At 40.1% G+C, this 26,640-nt stretch overlaps 1 protein-coding gene across 1 annotated transcript in view; it reads right to left on the bottom strand.

Moving 5' to 3' along the window:
* ADAMTS12 (ADAM metallopeptidase with thrombospondin type 1 motif 12) overlaps window positions 1-26,640 on the bottom strand; it is a 162,633-nt gene that overhangs the window by 50,982 nt on the left and 85,011 nt on the right. Inside the window, exons 4-12 of the mRNA XM_026087174.1 lie at window positions 19,826-20,022; window positions 17,642-17,725; window positions 15,804-15,928; window positions 13,463-13,612; window positions 10,025-10,168; window positions 8,932-9,076; window positions 5,320-5,412; window positions 4,981-5,126; window positions 3,935-4,104 (exon numbers count right to left, since the gene is read on the bottom strand). Coding sequence (XP_025942959.1) covers window positions 3,935-4,104; window positions 4,981-5,126; window positions 5,320-5,412; window positions 8,932-9,076; window positions 10,025-10,168; window positions 13,463-13,612; window positions 15,804-15,928; window positions 17,642-17,725; window positions 19,826-20,022 — 1,254 coding nt within the window. The remainder of the gene's footprint in view (window positions 1-3,934; window positions 4,105-4,980; window positions 5,127-5,319; window positions 5,413-8,931; window positions 9,077-10,024; window positions 10,169-13,462; window positions 13,613-15,803; window positions 15,929-17,641; window positions 17,726-19,825; window positions 20,023-26,640) is intronic.

Here is a 26,640-nt window from a genome sequence, read left to right as displayed (position 1 = left end):
TGACAGAATTCAGATTCAGCAAGTGTAAACAGAACAACATGAAGATAACCAGAAAGGGACACACTCCCTTCTCAGAGCAGAAATACTGAGTTTAAATTTCTTCCTTCACAGCTGAATCCTACGAGTTTGCATGCAGGAAGGATCTGCCTTAACCTAGCTGAGAGGGATGTGATTAATGTGCCTGCCTGCAGAAGATAAGGCCTCAGTACTTTTTCTCTACTACACAAGGAATAAAAGAGGTGGGCCTATTTTCCTGAAGTCCTCATCTCTGTGCATCTGTGAGAACCCAAAATAGGATGAAGAAATCCAAAACAAAGAAAATCAGAAGAGACAACTACCAAACACAGACAAAAAGGAAAAAAAAAGAAGCTGAGGCAAAGCTACTTTATCACATTAACCATACTTGGAACTTTAACAGAAAGTTTAATTTCAAAGCAGTGGCAGCAGAAATGTTACCCTGTGCCGTTAGCTCAGACCCTGCAGCTGTATCAGTATAGATCTTACCTGATACACAGACACATTTCAGAAGAAATACGAGATCTACAGCATTTCAGTTACACAACCCCTATCCACAAGTATGTGAGATGAATACATAGGTAATCCTGGCACTGACTGAGGAAAAAAAGGTATTTATATGATTACTTCCATCATTCGAAGTACAACTCACACTGACTACATGGATATTAAGTTCTGAGAAGCTATCAGATCCAGACAAATGTTACCTGCCAAAAGGCATGAAATAAATTAAGTAGATGTGGGGTCTGCCTGATGGCAAAACAGAAGATTTGTACCAGTGCCCAACCAAAGTGTCAAAGTAGGGGCCTAAGTCATAAGAATGCACTCAGAAAATGCACTCACCAGAGCTGCTGGATGCTTTAACTACCCTTTAACCTGAAAGTTCCCTTTCTGTCGAGACTCCCAGAGACACTCAGGAGACCCCAGCTTGAGTCCAGGAGTTTCTACGCTCTAGAGCAACTCTATGACAGGTAAGGAGGCATCAGAAGGCTGTGCAAGTTCCTCAGAAAGGGGGAACAGGAGGAAAACAAGGATTTGAAATAGGAGGGAAATAACTCAAAAGATATGGAATCTTAAATGTAGTTAGTCTAGGTAACAGCAAAATATCATTCACTGCTCTCCTTCTTGGCTGCTTGTTACAGCTACTTCTTTCATCTCACCTTATATTAGGTCATAAACTATTTAAAGGAGAGTCTTTGTCCTCCTATGAATATACAATTTACACAGCAGAAAAGGACATTATGACAGTCTTTAATTATGTGACAATCATTAGAACTGGGTTATGGAAGCTATGAAATTAAAGCCAGGAGAGACAATTGTGATCATCTAGGTTTCTTTTACCATTTACTGTTTTTCCAGAAGGATGAAGGAACACTGAAAAGATTATCAGCATCTAGAAAGTTTCTAGTTCAGGATTTCAACTCCCTGACTAAGCACTTCCACACAAAACTATGATGCACAGTCAGGGTTTGGGAAAGCTTCAGGACATTTTCTTTTCTCCTATATCACATACACAGTGGGGGAGGCTTGAAAATGCCTGCTAATAAAACATAAGCCAAAACCATCTTGACAGCAAGTTAACATAGTAACGGAGTGCTCTGAAAAGTCTTTGAAATTCGATGGCATTAGTCATGCAAGGTGAAGCAAGGCAAGCTGATATACACTGATGAAGGTTGGTGGACATATGGTGGACGTGGTGATTCAGTCTCCAGAGCCCTGTAGYGTCAGCTCTTTTCCATGCAGGATTTACATAAGGCTGTTGCTTTGCTTTTGTTTAACATTGTGGTTTGCTCAAGACAAACAAGAAAGACTCAAACTGCTTTATCACACAGAGAGAGCACTGTCCTGAGAGCCTACTTGAAGTTATTCTGCCCAGAGGTAACACAGAGATGAAAACAGAGATTCGTGCTGCAAAACACTGGAGGGCTGAGGAGCTCCTTTTGAGTACTCCTGTTAGTCATGGCTTATGGCTGTATCTTTCTCCAAGTTTTACTTTCCTAGCTACCTTTAAGTATTTTTGTTCTCAGTCACATTTTTCCCTACGYTTCCATCAGAAATCACCGAGCCATTTGTAAGCAGAGAAAACAGAGACARTTTCATTTCCCTCAGACATCTTTAGCAACTGACTGGAAGGTGACAGAAAACTGGAATCAGAGRTGGTTGGACAACTGTCAGCTGTACCTCAGAGCAGTAGCTAATGCCATGGCTGGACAAAACTGGAAGCTGTGAGCCCACGATAGCCATCCACCCTCATAAACACCCATACAGTGATGCTGGCAGACAGAGGATTAGCACAGAACCTCGCCAMCTCTCTGCCCAGATGAGTGCTCCCAGGAGAGCCTGTCTGTCTGTGCCAGGATTCTTCTAAGTTAGAGTTTAGCAGCAAGGTAACACTTCAGATGTTCTTAATGGAACATAAGAATAAAGTTGCAAACATTACAGACCTCACAAATCCTGAGGGAGCAAGGTAACTCCAGACTGAAATCCTGGCTGTTAAGAAAACAGGTAAGACGAAAAGCCTTTTAAGCCACAGAAGAAATATCTGCTTGGTATTTGAAGGATTTGGCAAAAGGTCACCAAACCCAGGATGTTCCAAATGAAATATTTCAGGCTCAACAAACCAGCATTTTTAATGCAAGTGTTTTGTCAGTAAAGCTATAAACAGGTCTGCTTGAAATATGGCAGAGACATCATCATAGGCCTGCCTTTCAGTGTGCAGGAAGCATTTGATTCATATCTATAGCACTTTTTAAAAGCAGACCTTCACTAACAAATGCACATATAGAATTACCAGCTCTGTTACCACTGCCCTGGAGAGGACACTAACTGAATCAAGGCTGTACCCAGCAGAAGTACTTATACGAGTAACAGAGAGGAGTGAAATCCCAATTTCAGTGACAGGGCATTGCAGAAAACGATTTATGAGTGTGGCTTTAGATTAAGCCATAGGCTTTTAGCTTTTACCATGGTTTGTTTTACTGAATGGCTTTCTGAAAGAGTCTATCACCCATATTTTCTCTGATCAGAAATTCTCCTGGAATGCTGTATGCTCCAGGTTGATCTTCAACGATGTATTTATTATATGGCACCGAGGCAGTAGCTGTTATTTAGGAGACCTACTTAGTGCTTCAATAACTATGAAAATGCAATAAATATGGCTGAAAAATACTACTGGCAAATGAAATCGAAAGCAGAATCTTGAGCTTCACTTCCCTAACTGGTTTATATTTTCTTAAAGAAATTATATCTATAGCTTCTACTGGATAATCCACTCCTTACATTTATGCATTCACCATGAATTAAACTTCGTGGTAATAACTATTACCCCTATATTTAGTAATTAGTTGTTACAAGTCAAGTTATAAGGCAGAGATATCAGTCCTGTCTCTACAATACAGAGGAGTACATTACAGAGCCTGTTGAGGTATTATTTACCCAGCATTGTGCTAGGCACACTTCCCATAYGGGTCTGAATTTGGAAGTAGTAAAGTTACACTTGTGCAGCTGAAGAGCCCTGCTTATTAGGTGCAGTGATGCCTGCAGGCCCAGGCATGCAGCTCTGCACCATGCTACTGCACTTCTTGTTCAGGGGGTGATACTGGGAAAGGCAGGTCAGATCTATCCAGACCTGCATAGATGTATCCTCACTAGCTTTTATTAGCATAATATCCTGCCAAGTGATGGGCTAGTTCAACTCATAGCCACTATTATTAGAGCTTTCTGAAAACGTCAATGTGTAAAGCAAAACCAGTGCCTTCATGTATATGCATCAGGCACACGAGAGYGTGGTCACATCTGATTTTTCCCTCTAGTTAATTAAGACTTGTAATTCAGTGACTTCTCTTCCTCATAGAGGTTTCCCATATGTCTGTAAATTTGACTCTTAAGACAAGATACTCAAAAATTCATAGCTTTGTACCTGTGTTATAAACTGGAACCCAGTGGTAGAATTCATTCTGGTAGGGAACTGTATCAAACTCACTGCACTGCATCTGACGAAAGGTTGGCATGCTCTTGTGACAGGGGCTAATGTTACACATGCGATAGCGTTTCCTTTCTCCAGTGCAGTAGTCTCCTCCGAACTGTGGTCTAGAAAGGAAACATTGAGATCAGGGATGTGAGATTCTCAGTAAAATATAGTTTTAACTTTTGCATTTTCCAATAGTATCAATTAGACAACGTCTTTCCAATGGGTTAACAAGGTGAATCTGAATCCTTGACAGGTTAGAGACACTCTTCACATGTCCAGGTATCCAAATAGCACAGTATGGAGCACAGTGATCTAGAAGCACCTTACATCTCACAGAGATGCTTGGCACATTGCCTGGCAATGACAAACTACCTTATTAAAAAAACTCCCTCCCCTCAAAAAAAAATTTTTCCAGAATGTTTGACAATCGTACCAGAAGAGCCAAGTAATTTCAGCTGTTAGGCACCCCTGCAGCAATTTTTGAAAATGAGATATAGGGTCCTTATGCACTCAGGTATATATTAGAAAATTCTGCCCTTCCTCTTCTGTACCTATCGACCCATGTATCTGAAGCTCCAAACTAAATCAATGATTAGAATAAAACATGAAAGGTGGGGCCTTGACTTCCCTCAGGAACATATCACTAGCTACTATTCCCACCCAGTGTTCAAGGACATTGTATTTATTCAAGGCAGTGTTATTAAAGCAGCATTTCTAATATTTACACAAAGCTTGCAGGCCAAATATCAGGATTTTTATATTGTGTGTAGAAATAAGCTCCCTGGAAGATAAAGATTAATGAAGGAGATGAAGATTATAAAAACTCAGCCAAGTGAATTTCACAYAGATATGTTCAACTGGGGAGGAGAGGTGTTCAATAACTGTCTTGTTCTAGCACCTACTGATAAAACTGTATCATAAAAAAGCTTCTCCAGCCTCTTAAGTATCTCAAGGTCTTGAATAAAGGGAATGGAAAGACTGTACACTCAACTTACTCCGGGTTATTGCATGGTCTCTCTGCACTCTGAACTCCTGCCCCACACGTCCTTGTGCAATGGGACCAGGATGACCAAACACCCCATCCACCATGGACTGCTTCTGGAGTCTTGCCCACTGTAATGCACTCACCAGAGAAGCACCACTTAGAAGAGAAAGGGCAAACAGTTCAAGATTAGCATCACAGAAAACCACTACTGTAAATGAACTCCCCTGAAGGTTAAAACTTAAGTGGAGCTTTAAATGAAGATGTCACAGAATGCTCCCTCTTTTACCCAATGGCAAAGCCATTCATGGTATTCCCGCTGCCCCTTCATAGCATGGAAGCTCACAGTCACCTTGTTTTCTCCACATCGAGTGCCATCCACAGCAGCATCCAGTTTGGAGCGGCAGGAGCCTTTCACTGAGCACCAGAGTGTTTGGCAAAGATTCTGGAAAAGGAAGAAAGAAAACTGCAGCAGTTTCAAGCAGAGCTGAATGCCTAAGGCCAAAATCTTCAAAAGTCACCCATGATTTTGTATATCAATTTACAAAGGACTGTACTTCCAGAGAGAGATGTTCAGTTTTCCACAAGTTAGGACCCTTCAAGGGTTCAAATTCAGGTACTCCTCATTATTGTACAACTCTGTACAACTATTTAATAAACACAAAACAGTAAATACTTCATATCAAGTGGATTAACCAAACTATGCTTGTAAGTTTAAATGCTCCCCTCATTCACTGCTCAGCTCCCAGCTACACACAGGAAAAATGACTTTACAAAGTTTGTGCACTACTGTTTATAGTGAAGGCAGATGACTAGTAAGGAATACAATGTTCAATTTTTCATTGTTGTCTGCCTGAAAACATGTACACTGAAATCAAAGAAGGTTAGAGAACCCAGCTGTTAAGCAAAAACTATACCATATCTCCAAGTATGACAACCAGGTTAATGTCCTTCAACTCCCAAAACCGAATAAGGAGAAAGAGATCAAAATGCAGCGCTCTCAAAACATCAGCCCAGCAGATACAGGAGGGAATGATCTAAAACAAGCAGTCCAGAACATCTGGCAGAGGGAAAAAAGCCTAGTAGCCCAAGAGCAGCAAGGGCTATGGTTGATGAAAGCTGGTACAGCCTACAAACAACCTGGGTATTTGCAAAAATCCAGCCCCGATAAGCTAGCAGCAACATTTGGCTGAGTTTGAAATCCAAAATTTGGCTGCTGGTTTCTGACCTACTTGTATTTAAAATAGCTAAGTTCAGGCATAAAGAGTGCCGTCTCCAAGTGCTCTACGTTTCAAATTGGAACACAGTGTCTGGGGCTTAGCATCTCTGCTCACATTTAGCTGCTTTCTGGTGAGGTATACATGTTAGAGCTTGTTTTGCAGTTCCCTATTTATAGTTTAAGAGCAGCACTATTTAGCGACTCTTTGTGGAGCCACCATTGTCAGGATGTAAAGGCAGAGCTACCCAAATGTTCTCGCTGATGAATTTGCTTTCATTGGGAACCTCATGCTTGTTTTTAGCTATTGTATACAAAATATGTTTGTGCTTTTTAGTGCATGAAGTGCATCCTCCACCGTGTTTCAAATGCCCAGAGAAAGGCACAGGTGAGTACCACGATGTGGATTTAAATTGAATGCAGCTTTTCACAGGCAGTTATATGTTTACCCTGTGGAAACACATAGATTCCAAAATCAAGTGTTAATGGAGGAAACTCATTAGCTTTAAAAGATTTTTTTTCCATCTTAATCCCCAAGCATCAGGGCTTTTCTCCATATTTAAGAATACTGGAATACTAGCAGTGCAAGAAAAAGCTTTGTTTACTGCATAGTTTTTGGAGGTAGTAGTCAGGAATTCATGAGTAACATGGATTCACTGCAAGGCAAGTGATTTTATCATCAGCAATACCGTATACACCCAACCTGTGAGATCAGGATCTGTGCCTTAAAGAGAGACCACTCTAAACAATCCCAGTCCAACTGAAGTGAGTGAAAGCTTTGGAGATAAGGAAAGGGCAATAAGATAAGGATTCTGAACTCCTACAGCCTGTAGGGAGCTATGGATCCATCTACCACTTGGAATATTCAACCCCCCCCCCCTCCAGAATTTATATTTTGCTTTTCTTTTCCTTATTAGAAGGACAATATTTATGTATTTCAYGTGATGCTTAGAGGACTAACTACCTAAATGGAAATCACCATATGAATTCTAAACCTCTATCTTCGTTCAATGTAATCACTGAACCCTTGGGCACCTTCAGCTAAATGCAGATTCTTCTCTCAAAAAGAACTTGAGGATAAACTTCAACCATACATGCTATAACAAATGTAGCTTGGTCAGTAAGTGAGTGTTAAGTAAATAATGGCAAGGCAAAGAACAGTCAGACTTCTTAGACAAAATGACTATACTGATTGTCCAATACACCAGGCAGACTACACTAATCACAATTCCTTGCCAGTGCAGTTACCTGCAAAACACAGGCCTTGCAGTAAAAACTAAAATAAAATGATACCAATTAATTTACTGACATTTGTCCAGCTGTAAGTYGGTCAACCAGGAGATGCTGAATGTAACGGCATACTAGGTTCACACTCAAGGAGAGACAGAATGAACCAATATTGCAAAATTACACTTTAATTTTCTATCTGTACCAACAGACAAATTACAGCAGCTGAGAAAACTGGAAGAGCAGGTAATGAAAGCAATCTTTCAATACATGCTTCAGATTCAGTAGGTGCGGTTCAACATTGCTGATCATTACAGCTGAGATCAGTCCTAAATAATTCCTCTAAGAGGGTAGATGAGGATGCACATAATTATCACAGTGGAATAAACAATCAAGATCTGCAGTCCCCAGTCCACAGCTGTACACAACACCTTGCCTAAAACACACTCCAGCATTGTTGGTAACCACAAGGCACYACTTCTGCCACAGTCCAATTTAACAGGGAGAGCAAACCGGGATGCTGCCTGCAGCATTTGCTGAACAGTGTTGCCCAACAGACAGTAAAACTTAGTGATCTTTTAGTCAGATCAGCGTTTGAAATCACAGTTTCTGAAGTGTTCTTCTATGTAGAATAATGCTGCACTGAGCCAAATAGCTCTAAACAAGGTAGGTACAGTTAAAATAGCATAGCACTACAGCTTAGCTAATTTAACCTGTTACTCTACAGTGCTGCCTGGGTCTTGTAGGGAGTTGTGCTGATGCGACTGTACTGTTCCCATGCATCTCTACACAACACTGTCTTGCTGTGCTGTAAAGATGAACCCTAGGGAGCCAATATTGGACTACCTAAATTACCCACTGCCACTGAAAGTCTTATGTTCTCCAAGACTGGATATAAAAATATCTATATAAATCTATATTTAGATACATTTTATCTACATAAAGATTCTTACAAATATCTATCTATATTTAATCCACATAAAGGTTCTTTGAGGTACATAGACTGAAATTTCTTTTCATTAGTTAGACTATCAAAAGTGTGAAAATCAGGATATATAGGAAAAGAGCAATGCCCTGATTTTTTTCAGACAACTCTTCCTGGAACTGAAGATTTGTTCCCAATGAAATCATTGGTCAGTCAAAAGCTATAATATTAAAGAGTGTCTTATTTTGGAAGATGGGACTTAATCTCTGTTGATAATTTACTTAAGATCAATATCATAAGTTTAAAACCAAAATTACTTCACCACTGAAGGGCAAGCATCTCACAATAGGTATGAGGCCAGAACCCATAAAGGACAAGGAATATACAGGGCAAACAGGGCAACATCTCACTTCTGGGATCTCCAGACTGGAATCAAAACACTCTGTTAGGGTATGTCTGCACTGCACATCTAGTCTATGAGACTCTGGACATGCTGCATTTGTACTTAGCAACCAAGGTTCACCAGCTGCACTTCCACACCGTTCAAGAAGCTTAAGCTCTCATTAGTGCAACGAAGAAAAACATACAGCACTTACATCCACATCTTCACAGAAAGTAGCATTGGAACCATACTGAAGCTGGCACTGGTGATGTACATCATAAATCACTCCAGGAGCAATGACTGGGGACTTCAGAACTTTTTTTTGGGGTGTATCATCCAAACAGAATCCCCACCCTCGGCTAAAAGATGAAAATTGCAAATTAAAAAAACACAGCCACACCTTTTTGAAACCTTTTCTTATACTGACTATCAATATCTAATTGTTAGCGATAATTTTTGATATGGCCTTTAGTAACTATGCTTCCAGATTCCAGCTAAGCTATGCTGAAGTGCTGCTAACAAGGCTGCTAACTCATTTCTCAGAGTTCATGGAACCTTAGAGAATAGCAAAATATTTGAAAAAACACAACAAACTGCCTGCTCAGGAGCAGCCCAGGTATCAGTAACAATTAGACTAATGTTCCAATTCCACACTTTGAGAAGAACCACTGAAGTCTGCAAAAGCAAAGGAACATATGTGGTCCTTGTACGTGCTGATGGCCCCGATACCGAGCAGCTCTCAGCTGCTATCACCTCCTTCTACACCTGACAGATGAAATCCCTCTAACCACTCTCCATCTGGCAGCAGGGTTTTATAGAGGCAAAATCTAGCCTGTCAAATTGGAAATATCATGAAGTCATTACGGTTTGCAGAGTGACTTCAAAGCGTACGTCAGCCTCTGCTCAAAGTTATATCACAATGATGCTTTTAAAAAGAATTGAATTTGGTTGGATTTGGACAAATCACTGAAGTCAAGCACACGTTTTTGTGGCCAAAGTGAACATCTCTGATGTCTCATCAGAGCCCTTGACAGAAAGGCTTCTTTCTTCCTAGTAACTGCAAGAAGCTGCAGGTTGCACCAAACCTGAGCTGACATGATATGAGGCGAGACTGCAGTTCACTTTTAGAAACACAAGATATAATGGAGCTTTCCCCAATTATTAAGTGAGCAATAAGCTTGCGGTATGCCCTGCATGGGAATTAACTCAAGTACTCTACAAAAAAAGTAAATCTAAAGTAACTCCACTTAGATGTCTCATATACAGTTGTACTCATTCCAAGGAAGTGTTACACTCTGATCACTCACTCCAGGAAACGCGTGATGTATTCCTTGCTGCACTGAGACCAGGTGAGGGGAGTGGGATCATACTGCAACTGCCGGGACATAATATATGGACGCTTTCCAATGGGCTCACAGTCATTCTCTTTTCCATCATGCTGGATACCAAAACTAGAGATAGAAAACAAGAGTTAATAATTGCAGCTGTTTGGTGATATCACCTCTATAGATTCAACAGTATGTGTAAACAGATACTGGAGTTGCTTCCTCTTCTGGTTAGCTGTAGATACCTCTTTGCCAAAAAGTGCACAGAAGACCTGATCCAAAACCCACAAAAAATTCTAGATTCCAACAGGCTTTCAAGCAGATCTGTTATGCAAAGCAATATTATCAGGCAGAAAACAACACACTGTCAGAGACTATCTTTGCAGTATTTTTAAGGGAATCAGAATGCTTTTGCACAATTTGGCTGGATTGAAGCAGGCAGTTTAAACCACAAGGTTATGTCAAAGTTGTTAGAACTAAGAGCACTTCTTAGCTTTTCAGTCCAAGAGCTAGTTCTTAGCAGCTCTTAGTTCTTGGTTCTAACAGCTCTCAAATTTCAAAGGAAATTGGTATCTCATGCCATCTGCTCTTCTTTTCCTTCTTCACTGCCCACCRTAGGGGAGGAATCTCAGCTTCAGTGCCTTCTAGCTAGGTGTGTGATCCCTTTCTTCACCTGCTCTACAGGTCGAATGTAGCTGTAATCTGGCAATCAGATTTTTAACAATCAGATATTCAAGCTTTATATCCAAGGCAACATCTTTTAATACCCTGCTGCAATGTAAATTTGGTAACGATTCAGAGGGAAAGGTCACCATTAGAGTTATTAGGCCTCAGTTCCTCCAGCACTCTAACCTACCCCTGGCTGGGCTAAAACCTGCCTAGCATGGGATATCTGATGAAATTGTCATATAGACAGGGGACGCTGGTCGTGGGATGCTTGCAGAGGCCAGATAAGATGCTGATGCAAAAATCAAAAGCAAAACTTGTTCCTAAAATTCTTAGCTAAACTTTACTCTTTGTTCCTTCGGCTAAGGACAAAGCAATTCTATTGACTAGCACAGTTATCTCAGACTCATACCACTTTAACCAAGATCAGGCTCTGTTACACTGTGTCTTATACTGTCTTACAATCACACCTTTAATGCTTGTATCTTCTCTAATCTTTTTTGCTGGATTTGGACAGAGACACTGTTTTCCACATTGCTGAACGTGCAGTGAATTAGCTGCCAATCTCCACTCCTCCCTACTATTTAACTTCCTCATACTGTGCCTTAGAGACAAGGAGACAGTCCTCCACAGGAGGTCTTCCCAACATGGTGTTCTCAGAGTTCTGTGACTTATTTAAGAGATTTCCCTATTCAACAGCTTGTAAGAGTCAGGAATGTAAAAAACTTTGTGTGGGATTCACCTGACTAAACGTAGATGTCTCCAGGTCATCTCATCCTAAAGGAGATTATCTGAATTAAGTCAGGGAAACCACATTCTAAAAGCACCTACTTCTCACCACCTACTTTAAAGGCAACATATCTACAAAGATGTTGACATGTGCACTGTTAACATCTGAAGTTTCAGCTCATTTCTTAATTGAGGATTACACAAAGACCTTCTAGTGAGTTCAAACCACTAAGACTTTGTTTCTGGAAAATAAAATTCTACCATGATCCTAATGATCCAAAAGCAGAGCACAGCTTCAGTCTGCATAAACTCCAGCAATGGGTCTGAGCTATAAAAGTGTGTCCCCCTAGTGACACGTAGCCCCTTTTCCATGAACAGGGTCTGTTGACAGGGGAGGTGAACGTCCGGAGGGACAGTAGGAGGGAGAGTTACTTTTGGAATCCATCATTTTCTGTTTCAGCTACAAGTCCTACATACTTTTGTTGTCTGCATTTGAACTTTGTAACACACTTATCCTAGCCTGGCTTGGGTGAAGGATGGTTTCAGGTTAACTCCTAACCCTACAGTACTCAATTTTTGTGTGTGGAGATAATCTGCAAAAGCAAGGCCCTAAAACATTCCTGCAAAGGCAAATTCACCAGTACTCTGTCCTGTCAGCAGCACCATAGCGGGGACTAAGTGACTAAATCCCAAAGGACCTAGATCTGATAGCAAATGATTTCAGCATTGTGTTATTACACTACTTCCTTTCTGGCAACTGAGGTGCTGAATAAAGACAGACCAGTTAATGGTCGATAGGATCAATATTTGAATAATCTTTTTATCAGATTTTATATCCCACCAGGAAATCCAGTCTTGATTTTGACTAGTGGTTGGGTGCATAATGAAAGTTATGTGACTGTAGATATAGCAATGAACATGTCACCTAGCCAAGGAGCATGGCCCAGCTGAAAAACGCAGGCATCACACCCAAACTGGAGTACCCATGAGACAATATGCTACCTGGGAAAAAAAGAGTTCAATTTTGAAACAGATTTGAAACCAGAGTGTTTCAGGTGTGTTTAATAAACCCACTAACCAACCAAAACACCCCCATCAATTTGGAAATATTGAGGAATCAAGTTTCTAGCAAAAAAATCCAAACTCAAAAAAAAATTTAGCCATGTCTAAAACTAAATGCATAGGAACTTGACTTAAGTGAATCCACAGTGGGAATATTAATATACAGAAGCTGCCCAATTATTAAGAAAAACCCAAAGCAACTTTGTTAGTTAGAAAAGAGACAAAAGACTTGATGCTTCTGTAAAGTTTGATTGCTTGGACTTAGAAATGGTTTCTAGCTAATCTGCAATAATGAAATACGATGATTTACTATAAATCATTTAATAATGATTTAATGAAATGCACGTTTTATGCAAAAGTAAAGGAATGATTGGAGATCATATCATGTATTCAAATAATAATTCAATATACATTTGGAAAAATGAATATGTGAGAAAGGTTAAGGCATTATTTCATCCTGAGGTACTGTCCGGACAGACCCTGTTAAAAGGGGTAAACTAAATAGTTGTAAGTATAAACAAAGCTCAAAGGCTGAAGAATGTCTTTCTTATTCCTCTGCTTAAAAAAAATAGACACAGTTTTGATTTTAATAACAAAGAGACAGTAACTCAATCCTTGTTTTGCTGCTGTTTGGCAGAAATGCAATTTTGCAGTGAGAATTACAGAGTAGCTGCTCATATGGACAGTATTTGTAAAGTAACAAATACTCAATTTGTTCCTAAATAATCTCAATCTAATGCACCAGTCAATAGTTATTATTACAAAAAATACCTCTCCAAGGATAAGTGAGACGTAAAAATTCTCTTCATTAGGAGGCTAAAACAAGACTTACAAGCTATTGTTTTTCTCRGGTGTGCAGATGGACTAATGGCATAGGTTTGAGGGAAAAAAAAAACATGATTTGAATAGTGGTATACAAAGAATAAATTAAACTCAGCTGAGTCACTCCACTTTCAATTATACCTGTGTCCAAGTTCATGAGCAATAGTGAATGCCAGCGGAAGGCCAGAATCTTCATTAATGTTGCAGCTTCTGTGAGGTTGACACATGCCCGATAAATGAGACAAACCTAAGGTTTCACACGGACGATTCATGCCGGCACAAATGTCCTTTCTAGAATCACAACAAAGACCTGCCATTAAAAGAGCTTAAAAACAATTGTAGAATGTCACTTACACTGAACAGTAAGTCTCTGTCTCCTAATGTATCAGTTCTAACTTGCATTTTAGGCAAAGCATAGTTTTGTTAACGTTTTTACAAATATATCTGTAACAATATGCACTGGTACTGCTATTACAGTATTATACTGCTGTCATTTAATGGACTATATTTATGTTGTGATAGTGCCTCAGTATAAATGTTTGTTCCCAGCTCACGTAAGAAAAAGCTTTAAAACCTCCAGGTCTGACAGCATTTTGATTATAGCACATCTGAAGTTTGCTAGTGCCTGCCTGATGGTGAATGACATGAAGAATTTCCTTTCTTCTAATTCTGCACAAGGATTTATGGGAATCAGGAGGATAGTTTTACCTCTAACAATCCTTCTCAGCCTCTTTAATTTGCCATTAACTTTCTGAGCAGAATTTCCCCGAGCCTCCTGTTGTTTGTCTTCTGAAAACGCTTTTAAGAAAACTCTGCCTTTGTTTGCTCCGTCTGAGCAGGTCTCACTTGGGCATGGGACCCACGGGCAACCGGCGGCTGATGTGCTGCTGCAGAAGCAGCCCCGGGCTACCGTGGTGCCCAAATCCCTGTAAGCTGCTGACGCCAACAGCTTCCTTCCCCCAGCAGTGGCTGTGTCCCTGAGGAAACCAGTGAACTGTGCTGCTTCACTGCCAGGATTAAGCAACTGAGCTCAGGCTGAAACTAGGCTCTTTAGTCAAAAAAAATGTAGCCGCATGCCTTCTAGTCTGCTAAAAGAAATGAAAAAGAGCAATGTGTGTTTTGCCCCGGACAGGAAAAGCCCTAATACCAACCCCAAAGTCCATAAGCTATCAAGGAGGAAATGAGACAGATCCCCCGCAAGGGTTAGGTTGGTTTTCCTCCTCCCAGTTCAGTCGGAACAGGCTGAGGGGAGTATAGCCTAATGCCAGGCTCCTCAGCTGGGGAATAGCCTACCGTGACAGAGCTTTCTCTTAGGGTAAATGGCTGATTTATTAAGGAGAGCAAGGATTTATATCCTGTATATTGGCACTGCCAAGTGCAATGCATGTGCAGMCACTCAGGGGACGATGGACTGGCTGTGTAATCTATCCAGCACCTCTCACGCGACCGTACCTCGGCTTCGTTCAAATCAATTGTTTGAAGCCTGTTTATTTGGAGAGATAAATCACTCATCATTTTGAGACTTCTTTTTCCCATTCTTATTTGCTGGCCCTCTTCTTTATTGTACCACTTAGGATTTTTTTTGGCCTGGCAGACTTTTTTAGCTGAAGGCTTCTTTTTTTCGTTTGTTTGTTTAAAGGCCACAGACCCAGTCTTTCCTCCCAGTTGTGTGCTGGTTGGATCAGTTTTTAATGGACCTGTAAAATTTCTGTTTCATGCCCTGCCACAAACTCCTTGTGTAACCTCAGTCAACAACTTTAAGTTTTCTGTGCCTCAGTTCCTTACACTAATAAAAAAATATTTTGCCTCTGTTTAAATATAAGATCATGCAATATCTTTAAGTACCACTCATATCTAAAAATCATACAATTTAAAGCTTAAAAATAAATTGCAGTGCCTTCACAAAGTGTACTTCCACTCTGAAGTGCACCTCTTTATTATTGTAGGGTTTGTCATTATGTTATTATGTTCATCTACATGCTAGTTTGCTTTGTTATATTCCCTCTATGAAGAATAAAGAAGTGACTGAACACTAAATGAGACAGGATCAAGTGGGAAAAACGACCTGAGGTCCTTTTGTCCCTGAGAGATTGCTAATCTCTGGGGATATACAGATCTCAATTTCCTGACTAAGATGCATCACCAATAAAACACCCACATACAGACATAAAGCATTATATGTACTTTGAAAACAAACGAAAATGAGCCCTTTTAAAAGGTACAGCAGGTCTAACCTTAACCACATGCTTTTATATTGTAGCTCACCTACTCCGCCTCTATGAGTGCCACGCACACTCACGTTAGGTTATTTTTGTATTAACATTGTGTTTCAGAAACAGCACGTCTTCATCAGGCAGGTCTCTCTACAGGATTCAGTGCAGGATGAACTAAAAGATGATATGAGCCTATAAACAAAAAATATCAGCAAAAGAAACACAACTGAACAACAGTCTGCCACTCATCTGCTGAACTACTATCGTACCTGGTTAGGAGGACAGCCACGTCGTGGTGTGCAGGGTTGACGTCACTCTTGGGGTTGACACTCTTTTGCCATTTGCAGAAGCTGGCTAACGTCTTATCAGCATGGTGAACTATCTTCAAGCCTTGCTAATGGGAAATGAAGGAAAATACTATTGTAAAGACCGCATGGCATTGCAATAACACGCCAGTGATGCTAGCTGTGAAGCCGAGTAATGTCATTGAAATGCAATTGATTACAGTTTTGCCTAAAGCTAGAGCTGTCACTAGGAACAATGATATCTATTTATCTAATGTCTTGAATATTAAGTTAAAATTTTGTTATCTTTTAACTGGTGTTGCTAAAGAAAAAAAAAGGCAGAAATTCATTTTTTTTGGCAAGTGAGCTTCATAAAACCCAAAACTGAATTGAAATTTCCCAACAGAAATATTTTATTTTCTCTTTAAAGCAGGTTTTTCTCTTGGTGTAAAGAAGGTAAAGATTAAGTGGTGTGTGACTTCATGTTTGTCACTCTTAATGCTGTGCAAACAATCGCATAGTTAGGGAATAATTTACATGTTTAAGGGTGTACTTCTTTCCAGATATTGCTCAATTGCAAAAAGAAACAATGCACTTCATAGATGTTTCTTCCCCATCTTATGATTATATAGTATACATTCAAGTTACAGAAGTTTCTTCTGCRATATAAAGTATGCAAAATAAATTCATCCAGAAGCATATTTTCTTATTTCTGGCTCTGACATCCATTATATCTTGCCTCAGTTTATTTAAGTAAAGTAAAATTTTTACAAAGCATCTAAATAACATAGATACCAGCTATTCATTTTCAGAAGTATCTTAAAATCAGGTTTTTAAAGATACCACCACTGTTGCTTCCAACACTGCTGTGCTCAGCTCATCAGGAATCCATTGTTCATTTTCAAAGCTGCCGCAGAAACTCAGCAACTATGTTTTGTTGATGGACACTGTGGACTGAAGATCCTAAYTGTCCTGACAGAAAGTGAACTACATTTTTTGCCTGCATATCCTTACATCGAGGGCTAGCTGTGTAAATTAGGCTCTGTTCTACTAAGTATTCCACAAGGCATAGCCTGCCTCCATAGCTTGGTTCACTGCCTTCAAGAGCTTTGGATCCATTTGGCTTGTGGTCTTAAACTGTGAGCCACTAAGAAAACCCCCTTCTTGTGCTTCTTCAGTCAGAGCAGGCTACGTCATGCACAGTGTTTTAAAAACTGACTAGTAAAATGATAACAATCAGCATGTATTTAAGCATGTTGTACAACATTTGTGAATGCTAGACATAGCAAATCACTAATTCATGGTTAGTTTAGAGCAATTAGCATCTACTTATTCCTTGTTTCGGAGTTTTGAAAAAGATCTGCAGAGGAAAATGTGTGTTGCAGCTGCAGAAAAATAGATTTACTTCTTCAGAGACCTGTAAACACTCTAGCAATATACTTTATAAATACAATATAGGCAATGCTGGGTGACCAGACTGTGAGTGATGACGCATACATTAATTTCTGTTTCTCATCTACTCTTCCTCATCAGCCCATATTCTTTTGACAGTGGGGAGATTCCATTTCCCTGCTCCTAATCATTCTATTTTAATTGCATTTTCCTTGGGGATTTTATGCAGAAATACCTGAAGTCATAAGCTAAATACTGTGCTATCCAAGGCAGCATTTATCCTAAAAACAGACACACTAAAGTCAGATTAATAGAAGAATCAAATGAACAAATTATTTCAAGCAAACAAACCCTCCTCACCCTAATTATGCCTCTATGCATTGAAATCCCAAGTTTCTTAACTGACATTTTGAGGAAAATAAAAACCTTACCTCCTCTTCCTCAAGTAGGATGAGCCGGACCAGCACAATGTGAATTGCATTGCCAATGCTTGGATCATGGAACAGCCCTGTGACCTGTGCCAGAGCCAGGAGGTATGAGATTAACTGAATCCTCTAGAGTAGAACAGAACTTCAGAAAGAAAATATGACATTTACTTTAAGCACACTCTTTACCTTTGAGTTTTGGGGTTTTCTTTGTTTTTATCCTCAACACACTTCACTGAAAGTTTACGGAAATGCAACAACCGTTACAAACTACTGCAATGGACAGCTCTGCCAAATGAGTGAAGATACAGGATTTGGCAGATGTTACTAATTTAAGGAGCAAAAGCATGGACTTCCACACCCAAGATTATTTTATGTCCACTTCTCTTGTAGAAGAACTCATCAGCTTTGGGCCTGTATCCCTCATTGTCATTTCAGCCACTTCAAAGTTCTTGACAAACGTTAGCAGAAAAGAAAGCAACATCTACCGTCACTCAATACTAACGGAGAGGTCCACTCGGGGTGCAAAAGAGCAGCATATCAAATCTTCATGTTTTAATTTGATAAGAAGCAGCTTCTGCCACAATGAAGCAAAAGGAAGCCAGTATTAGGCAAAAGGTTATCAGTTAAATGATAGATACAGTTGTGTTTTCAAAGCATAGAAGAGGATGCTAAGAGGAAAAGGAAAGACAATTAATTCACACAAAAAACCCCAAAACATTAGGACGAGAACTGAACTCAGCAAAAGCTTGGCTCAAACAAAATACAGTAGTATCGTAGCAATGTCAAACTAGGCAGGAAGAAAGGGAACCAGAACAGGAAATAGCCAGAATCTCTCTGTATGAAATACCTCATACATCACAAGAAATACAAATAGATAAATAGATTGTGTTTGTGTCAAAACCGTTTTGGAGAAGACCATTAAAGGAGGCATTATTGAGACAAAGTGGAAATGCTGCTTTTGAGGTCTGACTTAGATATGGATCTTTTTCATGGTATTAGACTGGAAATTGAATCACTGTGGGTAACCTTAACATTTCAGGTACACACCRTAGAGAAAATGGTAATACCTGTTTGTTCCTGAATCTGATAATGATAAGGTTTTATTCCACATATTGTCCCTGTGTGGACAAAACCTTACGTAGTCAAATGAGCCTGGTGTTTGTTTACTCAGGCTCATTGCCTCACTAGCTAGTCAGACAGCTCAGCACACAGCCAGGCATATATTGTATAAACATGAGGGACAGATCAAATACCATGCCAGAATTTACATTGTGATTTATTTCATAGATATAACATACAAGTCAGAGGAGAAGGACATAGGAGAAGACAACCTTAACAGACTCTGCAAGGCCAATGCCTACTATGATATAGAAAATAACATAAAACATGAGCTGTAGACAGCACCATAAAACACTATTATTTTTCTTGGGTCAATATATTTTGTAACTTGCCACACAAGGACACGTTAAAAGTTAAACTTTTTTTCTTTTAATGTGGACTTTATTAGAGGCAGGATACTGCATTACTTGTCTGGAAAAAAACAGTAATTTTTCAAGTCTGCAGTGGAAGTGGCAGAAAGAAAATAATCATTTGGAAAAAAAAACAARTACCAATTATACAAGTAATCAAATCATTTCTGTTAGGTACAAACCTACATACCAACTGTCTTGGTTGAACTTTAATAAAAGCATATCTCTCCAAACTGAACAACCTTCATAATGCTAGAACGGAGCTCAAAATTACTACAATTTCCAGTGGGCTCTGGGGTGCCTCTCATTCACAGACATGGAAAAGAACTCACATGCTTAAAACCATAGCACTAATCTGCTGCTGCAACTGCTAACCCTAAATCATCAATGAGCAGCAGGCTGCAAGGGAGGCAGGAGATTCAAAAACAGTAATTTCAGTGGAATGAAAATTAGCGCTAGAATTTATAGCTATATAATACAGTCCCCATGACTAAGAATTGTAATAGCTACTCTCACTTAAAATCCACGCAGGAAAATAACATTTATGCAAAATAAAAAGGAAAAATAAAGACACTTAAAAGGATACTTTTAATTAAAATATAGGAAAGAGACTCTATTTCTTTCAGTAAACCACTGTTACAGTTGTTTCAGGGTGATTAGTAACATAACCATTAAAATTAGCTTCGTTCGTCTAACTAAAAGAGAACATTGTACATACCATATTCATTATAGTGAGGATATATGATTCCACATGGTCACTTCCATGATATTCAACCATCTTACTGTCTGCAACCACAAGCGTCTCCACCCATCGTTCCTTGCTGACAGAGCGCCGAGAAACCTTTCTGACAGCCGTGTGATTTCGTTCCCATCTCTCCCTCTGATGCTCTTGGTTTTGGAAAAAGCTGAAGGTATCTGGAAAGGTAACATGAAACATTGACTTCAAAACATTTTCGAGCCCGATTAGATTGTGTATGGCTGTACTACTTGTAGATAGAATGGCAGCAACGCAGAATCATGGGACAGTTGAGTTGGTTGGGCCATGGGCTGGAAGGGACTGCTGGCTGCCACCTACCTGACCTGCTCAAAGCAGGACCAACTTCAAGGTGACATCAGTTGGCTGAGGTCTATCCTCCAAGCATGGACTAAACAGTGCTCTAAAATATGTATCCAAAAGTTATCCCCACTCAAAACCCCAGGGATTAAGATGCTAGACACAGAGCCAAGCTTAAAAAAAAAAAAAAAAAGTTGGAGATGCCCTTTTGAAGGAGTTTCTTCTCTGTGGTTTGGTTCAGAACTTTCTAATGACACCAGTTCATAGTTTCAGATAAGGGATACACTTTCTCCACATGTCGCTCTTATTCTCAATGGTACGGTACATTAAGCTTAGTACATGCCATTTGTTTCATGCATGAAAAATATCACCGCAGGAACCCCGAAGAGCGAGAATGCTTCACCAGCAGGTGTCGTCTGAATACCAAGAAGGCAAACGACTGCAGGCTCCTCAGCTGCATATGTCATGTTGTCTGACTGATGGGTGAGAAGCTTAGTGCTTCCACTATAATTTTGGGATCTGTGCATCTAAATCTTTTTAGAAAGTGCTCTTGCTCTTTAAAGTTGCTAGCAACCTTGTGCTGTGCTCAGTGGGACTAATCACTCTCCCTTCACTCTAGCTTTAAGTGCCAGCTGTCTGTGCTAACAGGGAAATAATGGGAATGTAAATACATCTAGGCCTGAAAATGAGGTGAGAGATGTCAGTTCGACAGCAACTGGTGGCATTTTTTTAGCCAAGAAGCCAGAGAAACGCTTCTGTGGGTACCGGGATTTCCCGAGTCCTAGGAAGGATGAGGAATGCTTGCTATTTTGATAGATATTGCAGAAGTCCTTTGGCATCTCATTTGCAGAATAGGATGTCTTTACTGTAGACTGTGCACACATGCTGTCCAGGGGGTGGCTCCTGCCTCAAAGTGCCGTTCAGCATCACCTGCACCTCCCAGCACCASCGAGTGCTGAAGGACAGTTATCCAGACCACTCTTCCCTTGAAGTATGAATGACTTTGCAGCTAGGTCTCAAACCCCTGGGTTCACACCAGCAGATCTGTTACACCTGTGTCATGAATGCACTGTTTGCCCTTTAGAAGAACTAACTAAGTCCAGTCAGAAGGTATCACTGCAGCTTACGCATCTACAAAGCGTGGCCCCATTTGACTGTTAACAATGTGTACAGTACATCTGTTAGGACGAAAGGTGATTGGTATCTTGGCTTATGGTATACATGCAGCTTTGAGTCTGAAAGTTGCCTAGAAAAAGAAATGCTGGTACCGTTAATACATTATTCATAAAATTGGAATATGCCATATTAATCATCAAAACTACAGCAGCTACACTACTCACGTTTAGAACTGAGCTACCATACACAAGTGTACATTACACAAGAGCTCCATTAGTTAACACACATTACTGTCAGTTAGCATTGCATTGCAGCACCATTTAAGGACTTCAGATAGCACCAGGCATGTACCACTGAAGCATACAAACATACAAAGTACTCCAGCCAGGTTCATTCTATTAAATGGAAATCTGTACCTCCTTGGACAGCTTTTTAAAGTATACTGTACAAAGCTGAATTAATACACTAAGCAGGATGTCTAGTATTCCATATTGCAGATTCAGAATATAATAAATTAACAAATAATAGTTGTAAGTACATTTCTTTTTGCATAAACTGGTGTTTGCATTTAAAAAGATGATAAATGTTCTAGTTGGAAAAAAAACAGTAAGATTTTCGACCTTCTTGGCAAGGCAAACAGCATAAAAATTGACTGAATGTAAGAGAAGTCTGAATAACGCAAAAGAATTCAATAAACCTGTAAGTTTCTATCTTTTACTATCCATACAATGTAAAAATAAAAGCATAACTATATTGATTTCCTTTGCAATTTCCAACCCAAAACATTGGTTAGTGACATCCTATGCACTAACACAGACTGCACCCTGTAGATATGTCAACTAGTAAAATAGTTAGTCGATAAAGAAAGTTCCCTTCCCACCAAGTCAAGGAATGCAATGAGAGGCATGCATCTTTGCATTAATCTTGAAAAATAAGCTGCATGGAAAACTAGCTTCTTTTATACACAGAACATACTTTGCAGTATAAGAAAATGAAGATATTTTTCTGATTTTTTTCTGTTTTTTGTTTTTCCAAGGGTAGGAGAATGGTCTACCACTGCTATAATTGCCAARGCAACTCCACAATGCCAAGCTGCAGTATCATTCCTGCTGTCACCCTCAAGTTTTGTCCAGTTACCTTAATAGTTACCTCTATTAGGGGCTATTAATGAGCTGCACTCATTGCTCTGTTTTGCACATTTGTGTGGTTTTCAACTTTTTTTTTATTTTTTTTTAAATGAAGTGCAGTTCTCAGTATCTATGTCTTTTCAAGGCATTTTATACTAAGAAAAACCTTCCCCACAGTTACCTGAACAGAAGATTTTGCCCAGGCTGCTAAGTGATTTGTTTCTGGCCAAAGGAAACATCACATCAGTTGTCAGGCTTTGTATTCGCATCCAACAAGGAGTTTTGCTTATTGTCTAGACAGGTGATTGCTCTGCGCCCAAGGGAGATAAAAATGTTTAAAGCCAGCCAGACTGCAGCGGTGAACAACCCTCAGGGAAGTGTGGAGAACTAACATCCCAGTTAAGTGTGAGGCTATGAATTACTGCAAAGCCTCAGAAGAGAGACCTGAGTTGTGAAAATTAATGCCAGAGAACAAGAGGGTGCCTCAGGCAAAACTCTCTCCTCAATGACGTTCTGAGTAGTGCCTGCGCTGGAAGGGATCAAGGGACTCACCTAAGGATTGAATCCCAGCCATTTAAGTCTCCTGACAGCTTTTGAGTTAGACGAAGCAGAGAGAGAACCTCTTGGAGCTACACTAGCRTATAGGCAGCTATAAAGCATGGTTCTATTTCTGCTGTTATGTCTCCACAAATGATTGCTTTATCAAGCTTTTCATTCCGAAGCAAAATAAACTCACTTTCCTTTTACCTTAAATTAGTGAAGTGCTGCAAATGATTTCTGCTTAGCTGATAAGTCAGAGGCACTCTGTTCTCCAGCAAAGGAAATCCTAACCTGGAGCCCAYGAGTTCAGGAGAAGCCAAGACAAAAGACTTCCTCCCCACACCCTTCCACGATAAATGCTGACCAGAGAACACTCCACAAGCAGGAGAAGAGAGAAAAGGGGATACCTGAACCCTGAGGGTTTCCATGAATGTTTGAAAAGGAGATATAATATAGGTATAGTTTTTGAATCATSAGCAACAGAAACAAAGGTAGTGCTGAAAGGATACACAGGATAGTCCAAAAAAAAGTAAAAAGTTGGTTRGTAAGGGACTCAGCTAATAAACTGCATGAAATGCAAGCAGAAGTATTCAGATGTTTCTATCTATCGTGGGAGAAAACTTTGCAGATATCAGGTTTYTTAATTAAAAAACCTGATTCAGCCAAGTAGGTCACACACAGTGTCACACAGGTCATATGTGATATCCAGCCATATCACTACATATCCAGCAGAAATGAGGCAGATTACAAGATTTCATCAACTTCCAGTTAGAACTGGCTGAAAATTTTCAGCCAACAGTTTTGTTTTCTTAAAAACCCAAAGTCCAATATTTATTTATTTATTTATTTATTTATTTTTTACTGAAAAATACTGTCCCCTGAAACTATCCATACAAATGCCACCTGCCTAACTCAACATATAGTACCCTTAACTCTCGGTTACAAGGAAAGACTTTTGTTATCTGTAAGCCTGAACTGTGTGTGGAGAAACAGCAGCATAACAACTTCTACAGCACAGGTTAACGATGCGTGGCTTTTATGTAGGAAAGTTACATTCTTTTAGTAAATCAACTTAATTTGTCATTAGATGGCAAAAGAAATATATCGTTATTTTATTAGCTCTCTAAAAAAAGAGCTTTCTAACCTTTAAACAGCAACACTGATAGTTTCACTACAAAAAGCACTTAAATTTTGAGCAGATGTGGTGTTCAGATTGAAGAATTTTGCTCGATTGGAGGTTTTTTGTTCCATTTGGGGTATATTTTTTTCMTCCAAAGTCCCTTAAAGAACAGGTATGACTCACCTCACTTAAAGGCATTCTATAGAATTTTCCATTTTCAAAGGTCTTTTTCACCTCTGCTTCCTACAGGTGTTGCTCATAGAAAAATGCAAGCAGCATACAGTGCAATGCWAGGAGACCTCAAGGTGCTAACTGCACACAGCAACCTTTAACACCTTGGGATACAGAGGGCACTTTCAGGAAGCAAGGTGAAAATGTCTGTAAATTCTCAGGAGAGGAGAGTGAAGCCTATGTCTGAAGGTTGTCAGACATAATACAACGGCACGGATTTATATCTTCACTTCCTATCTCCACCTCCTTTCTCTTTGCACAAGAGCTCTTTCATTTTTACCACTCTTTATTATTCACAGGCAAAATGCTAGGGCTCCAGACATGAGGTATGAAAAATGCTAGGGATGCTAGAATAATAAATCCCATGCTGTCAGGAATTTCTACATCACGGTTGTTCTCATAACCTTCACTATATGGATTTTTTCCTAAGATATGTCTTTAGTTTGAGTATAAACAAACAGACTGTAGTTTTGGAAAAGCAGTGAGTTATTCAAGGAGTCATCAAGCATTGAAACCCAACCACTGTATAATGGGACATGAATAAACATATGAAATCATCACTAATAACAGATTAACCTGGTGCTAAAAAGAACAGAGAAGAAAGTCCAACTGTAGACTAAATAAAGGAAAGGCTGAGGAGTGACGCAGCTAATAAAAATTAAGACAAAAGAAATCACAGTTTTATGAAAAGTATTATCCAACAACCTTTGAGTCAGATCTAATAAAGGACTTGGGAATGCCCAAGGAAAGTGCTCTAGCCACCACGCTTCTGGACAAAGAAGGACGGCACTCTTTCCTCCTTCACTCATGTTTTGTGAAAGACAGCAAGTTTGGTTCTAGGGTCTGAATCCCCATTTCCRACAGGGGCAATCCAAGGCAAGGTGCCTGTATCTTTGAGAGAGGTGGAGGGTGAGACRTGCACCCGCTCAGCATTTTTCAGTGGCTAACTCCCCAAATAGCATGCTGCCTTTTTGTGTTTCTACCCATAAACAGTAACCTTCCCCATCTCCACAGGGAGAGATGCCAGCACAGGCTTCTGCCCAGCCCTTCCAGTCTGGTAGCCCTGTACCAAAATGCCACTAAGGCCTCGAGCCACAGGGCCCATACCACACACCCTGAAAGCACAGGGCTGCAGGAGCTGGTGCCAGGCAGATGACACCAGGTCCCCCTCGGCGTTCCAACAGCCGGGGCTGGGAGGACCACACATCTCATCCCTGACAGGCCTAGCGAGGCCAGCCTCCACGGCCATGGCTGCCTCTCCTCGTCCCATGGCCGACAGCGATCCAGATAACCCAGCAGCCTGCCCGGGCTCTTGCCCGGGCTCTTGCCCGCACTCAGCAAGCAGGCGCAACATGGGATTTGGGTTGAATTATCCAAGTTTCACATGCAGCTCCAGAATCAGAGGTCTGTCTCTTGCCTTCCAGGCAGGAAAGCAGCAACATTTATACAAACCTACCCTTTCCTAGGATCACTTGCAATACTGGTGAACTGGTATGTTTGGTAAGCAAATTCCTAGCTTGCTCTATTCCAAAATGCAGCAGACTGGTTGCTAGCAATATATGTTGTCTTGAGCAGCACAGTATCATCACTCCGAGTTACTGTAAGAACTTCCTATTAATCCACAAAATTCAGAAAAGCAACAGCTTATTCAGTACAATATATGAACTCTTTCCCCTTTTCTAACTCTGTCTGCTGAAATAAGGCAGAACAAAACTTGTTCTGAATGCTGATAGTATAAGAGGAAGGGCTCACACACTACACAGAAAAGCTGTTGTAAAGCAAGGAAGAAAGAAAGAATGTGAATTTAAAACAGAATGGGTATCAAAACCAGCTCCTTTTTGAACATTTCTGCACAGACTAAGCCAAATCACACAATTGCTTTCTGAGTGTCAAACAACAGTGTTCACACAAGGAACTATTACAGCTATTTATTCACTTATGTTAACAAGCTCCAAAACCAGCAAAGATGACCCCATGAAGACTCAACAAAAATAAACATAGAGAAAGAAAACTTACATCCTGCAAGAAGAAAATTTGCAAGCTTTAACTTCAACATTCCTGCTGTCAAAAATATGAAGTATGAAACAGTGGAGTCACACCACTTACACAGAATGAAGCTAAAATTGGATCTGTGATGACTGATGCACTGAATCAGATACTGCTGCTAAGTATGTCTGGCACACATCATCGTGCAGGCTGGAAGGACRGAACGATACACGTCCTGAGCCCCTGGCATCAGGAGGCGTACAGAGAACAACATCATGGGAAACAGCTATATCTAGAGCAGCCTGCGTATGGTTTACAACTAAGATTTTCCTTCTGTCTGAAGCTTCTAATATATTTTT

Source organism: Apteryx rowi, unplaced genomic scaffold (genome assembly GCF_003343035.1).
Source record: "Apteryx rowi isolate R43461 unplaced genomic scaffold, aptRow1 scaffold_71, whole genome shotgun sequence".
NCBI lineage: Eukaryota > Metazoa > Chordata > Aves > Apterygiformes > Apterygidae > Apteryx > Apteryx rowi.
Note: the sequence above shows the minus strand (reverse complement) of the source record. Positions and strands in the feature narration are given on the sequence as shown.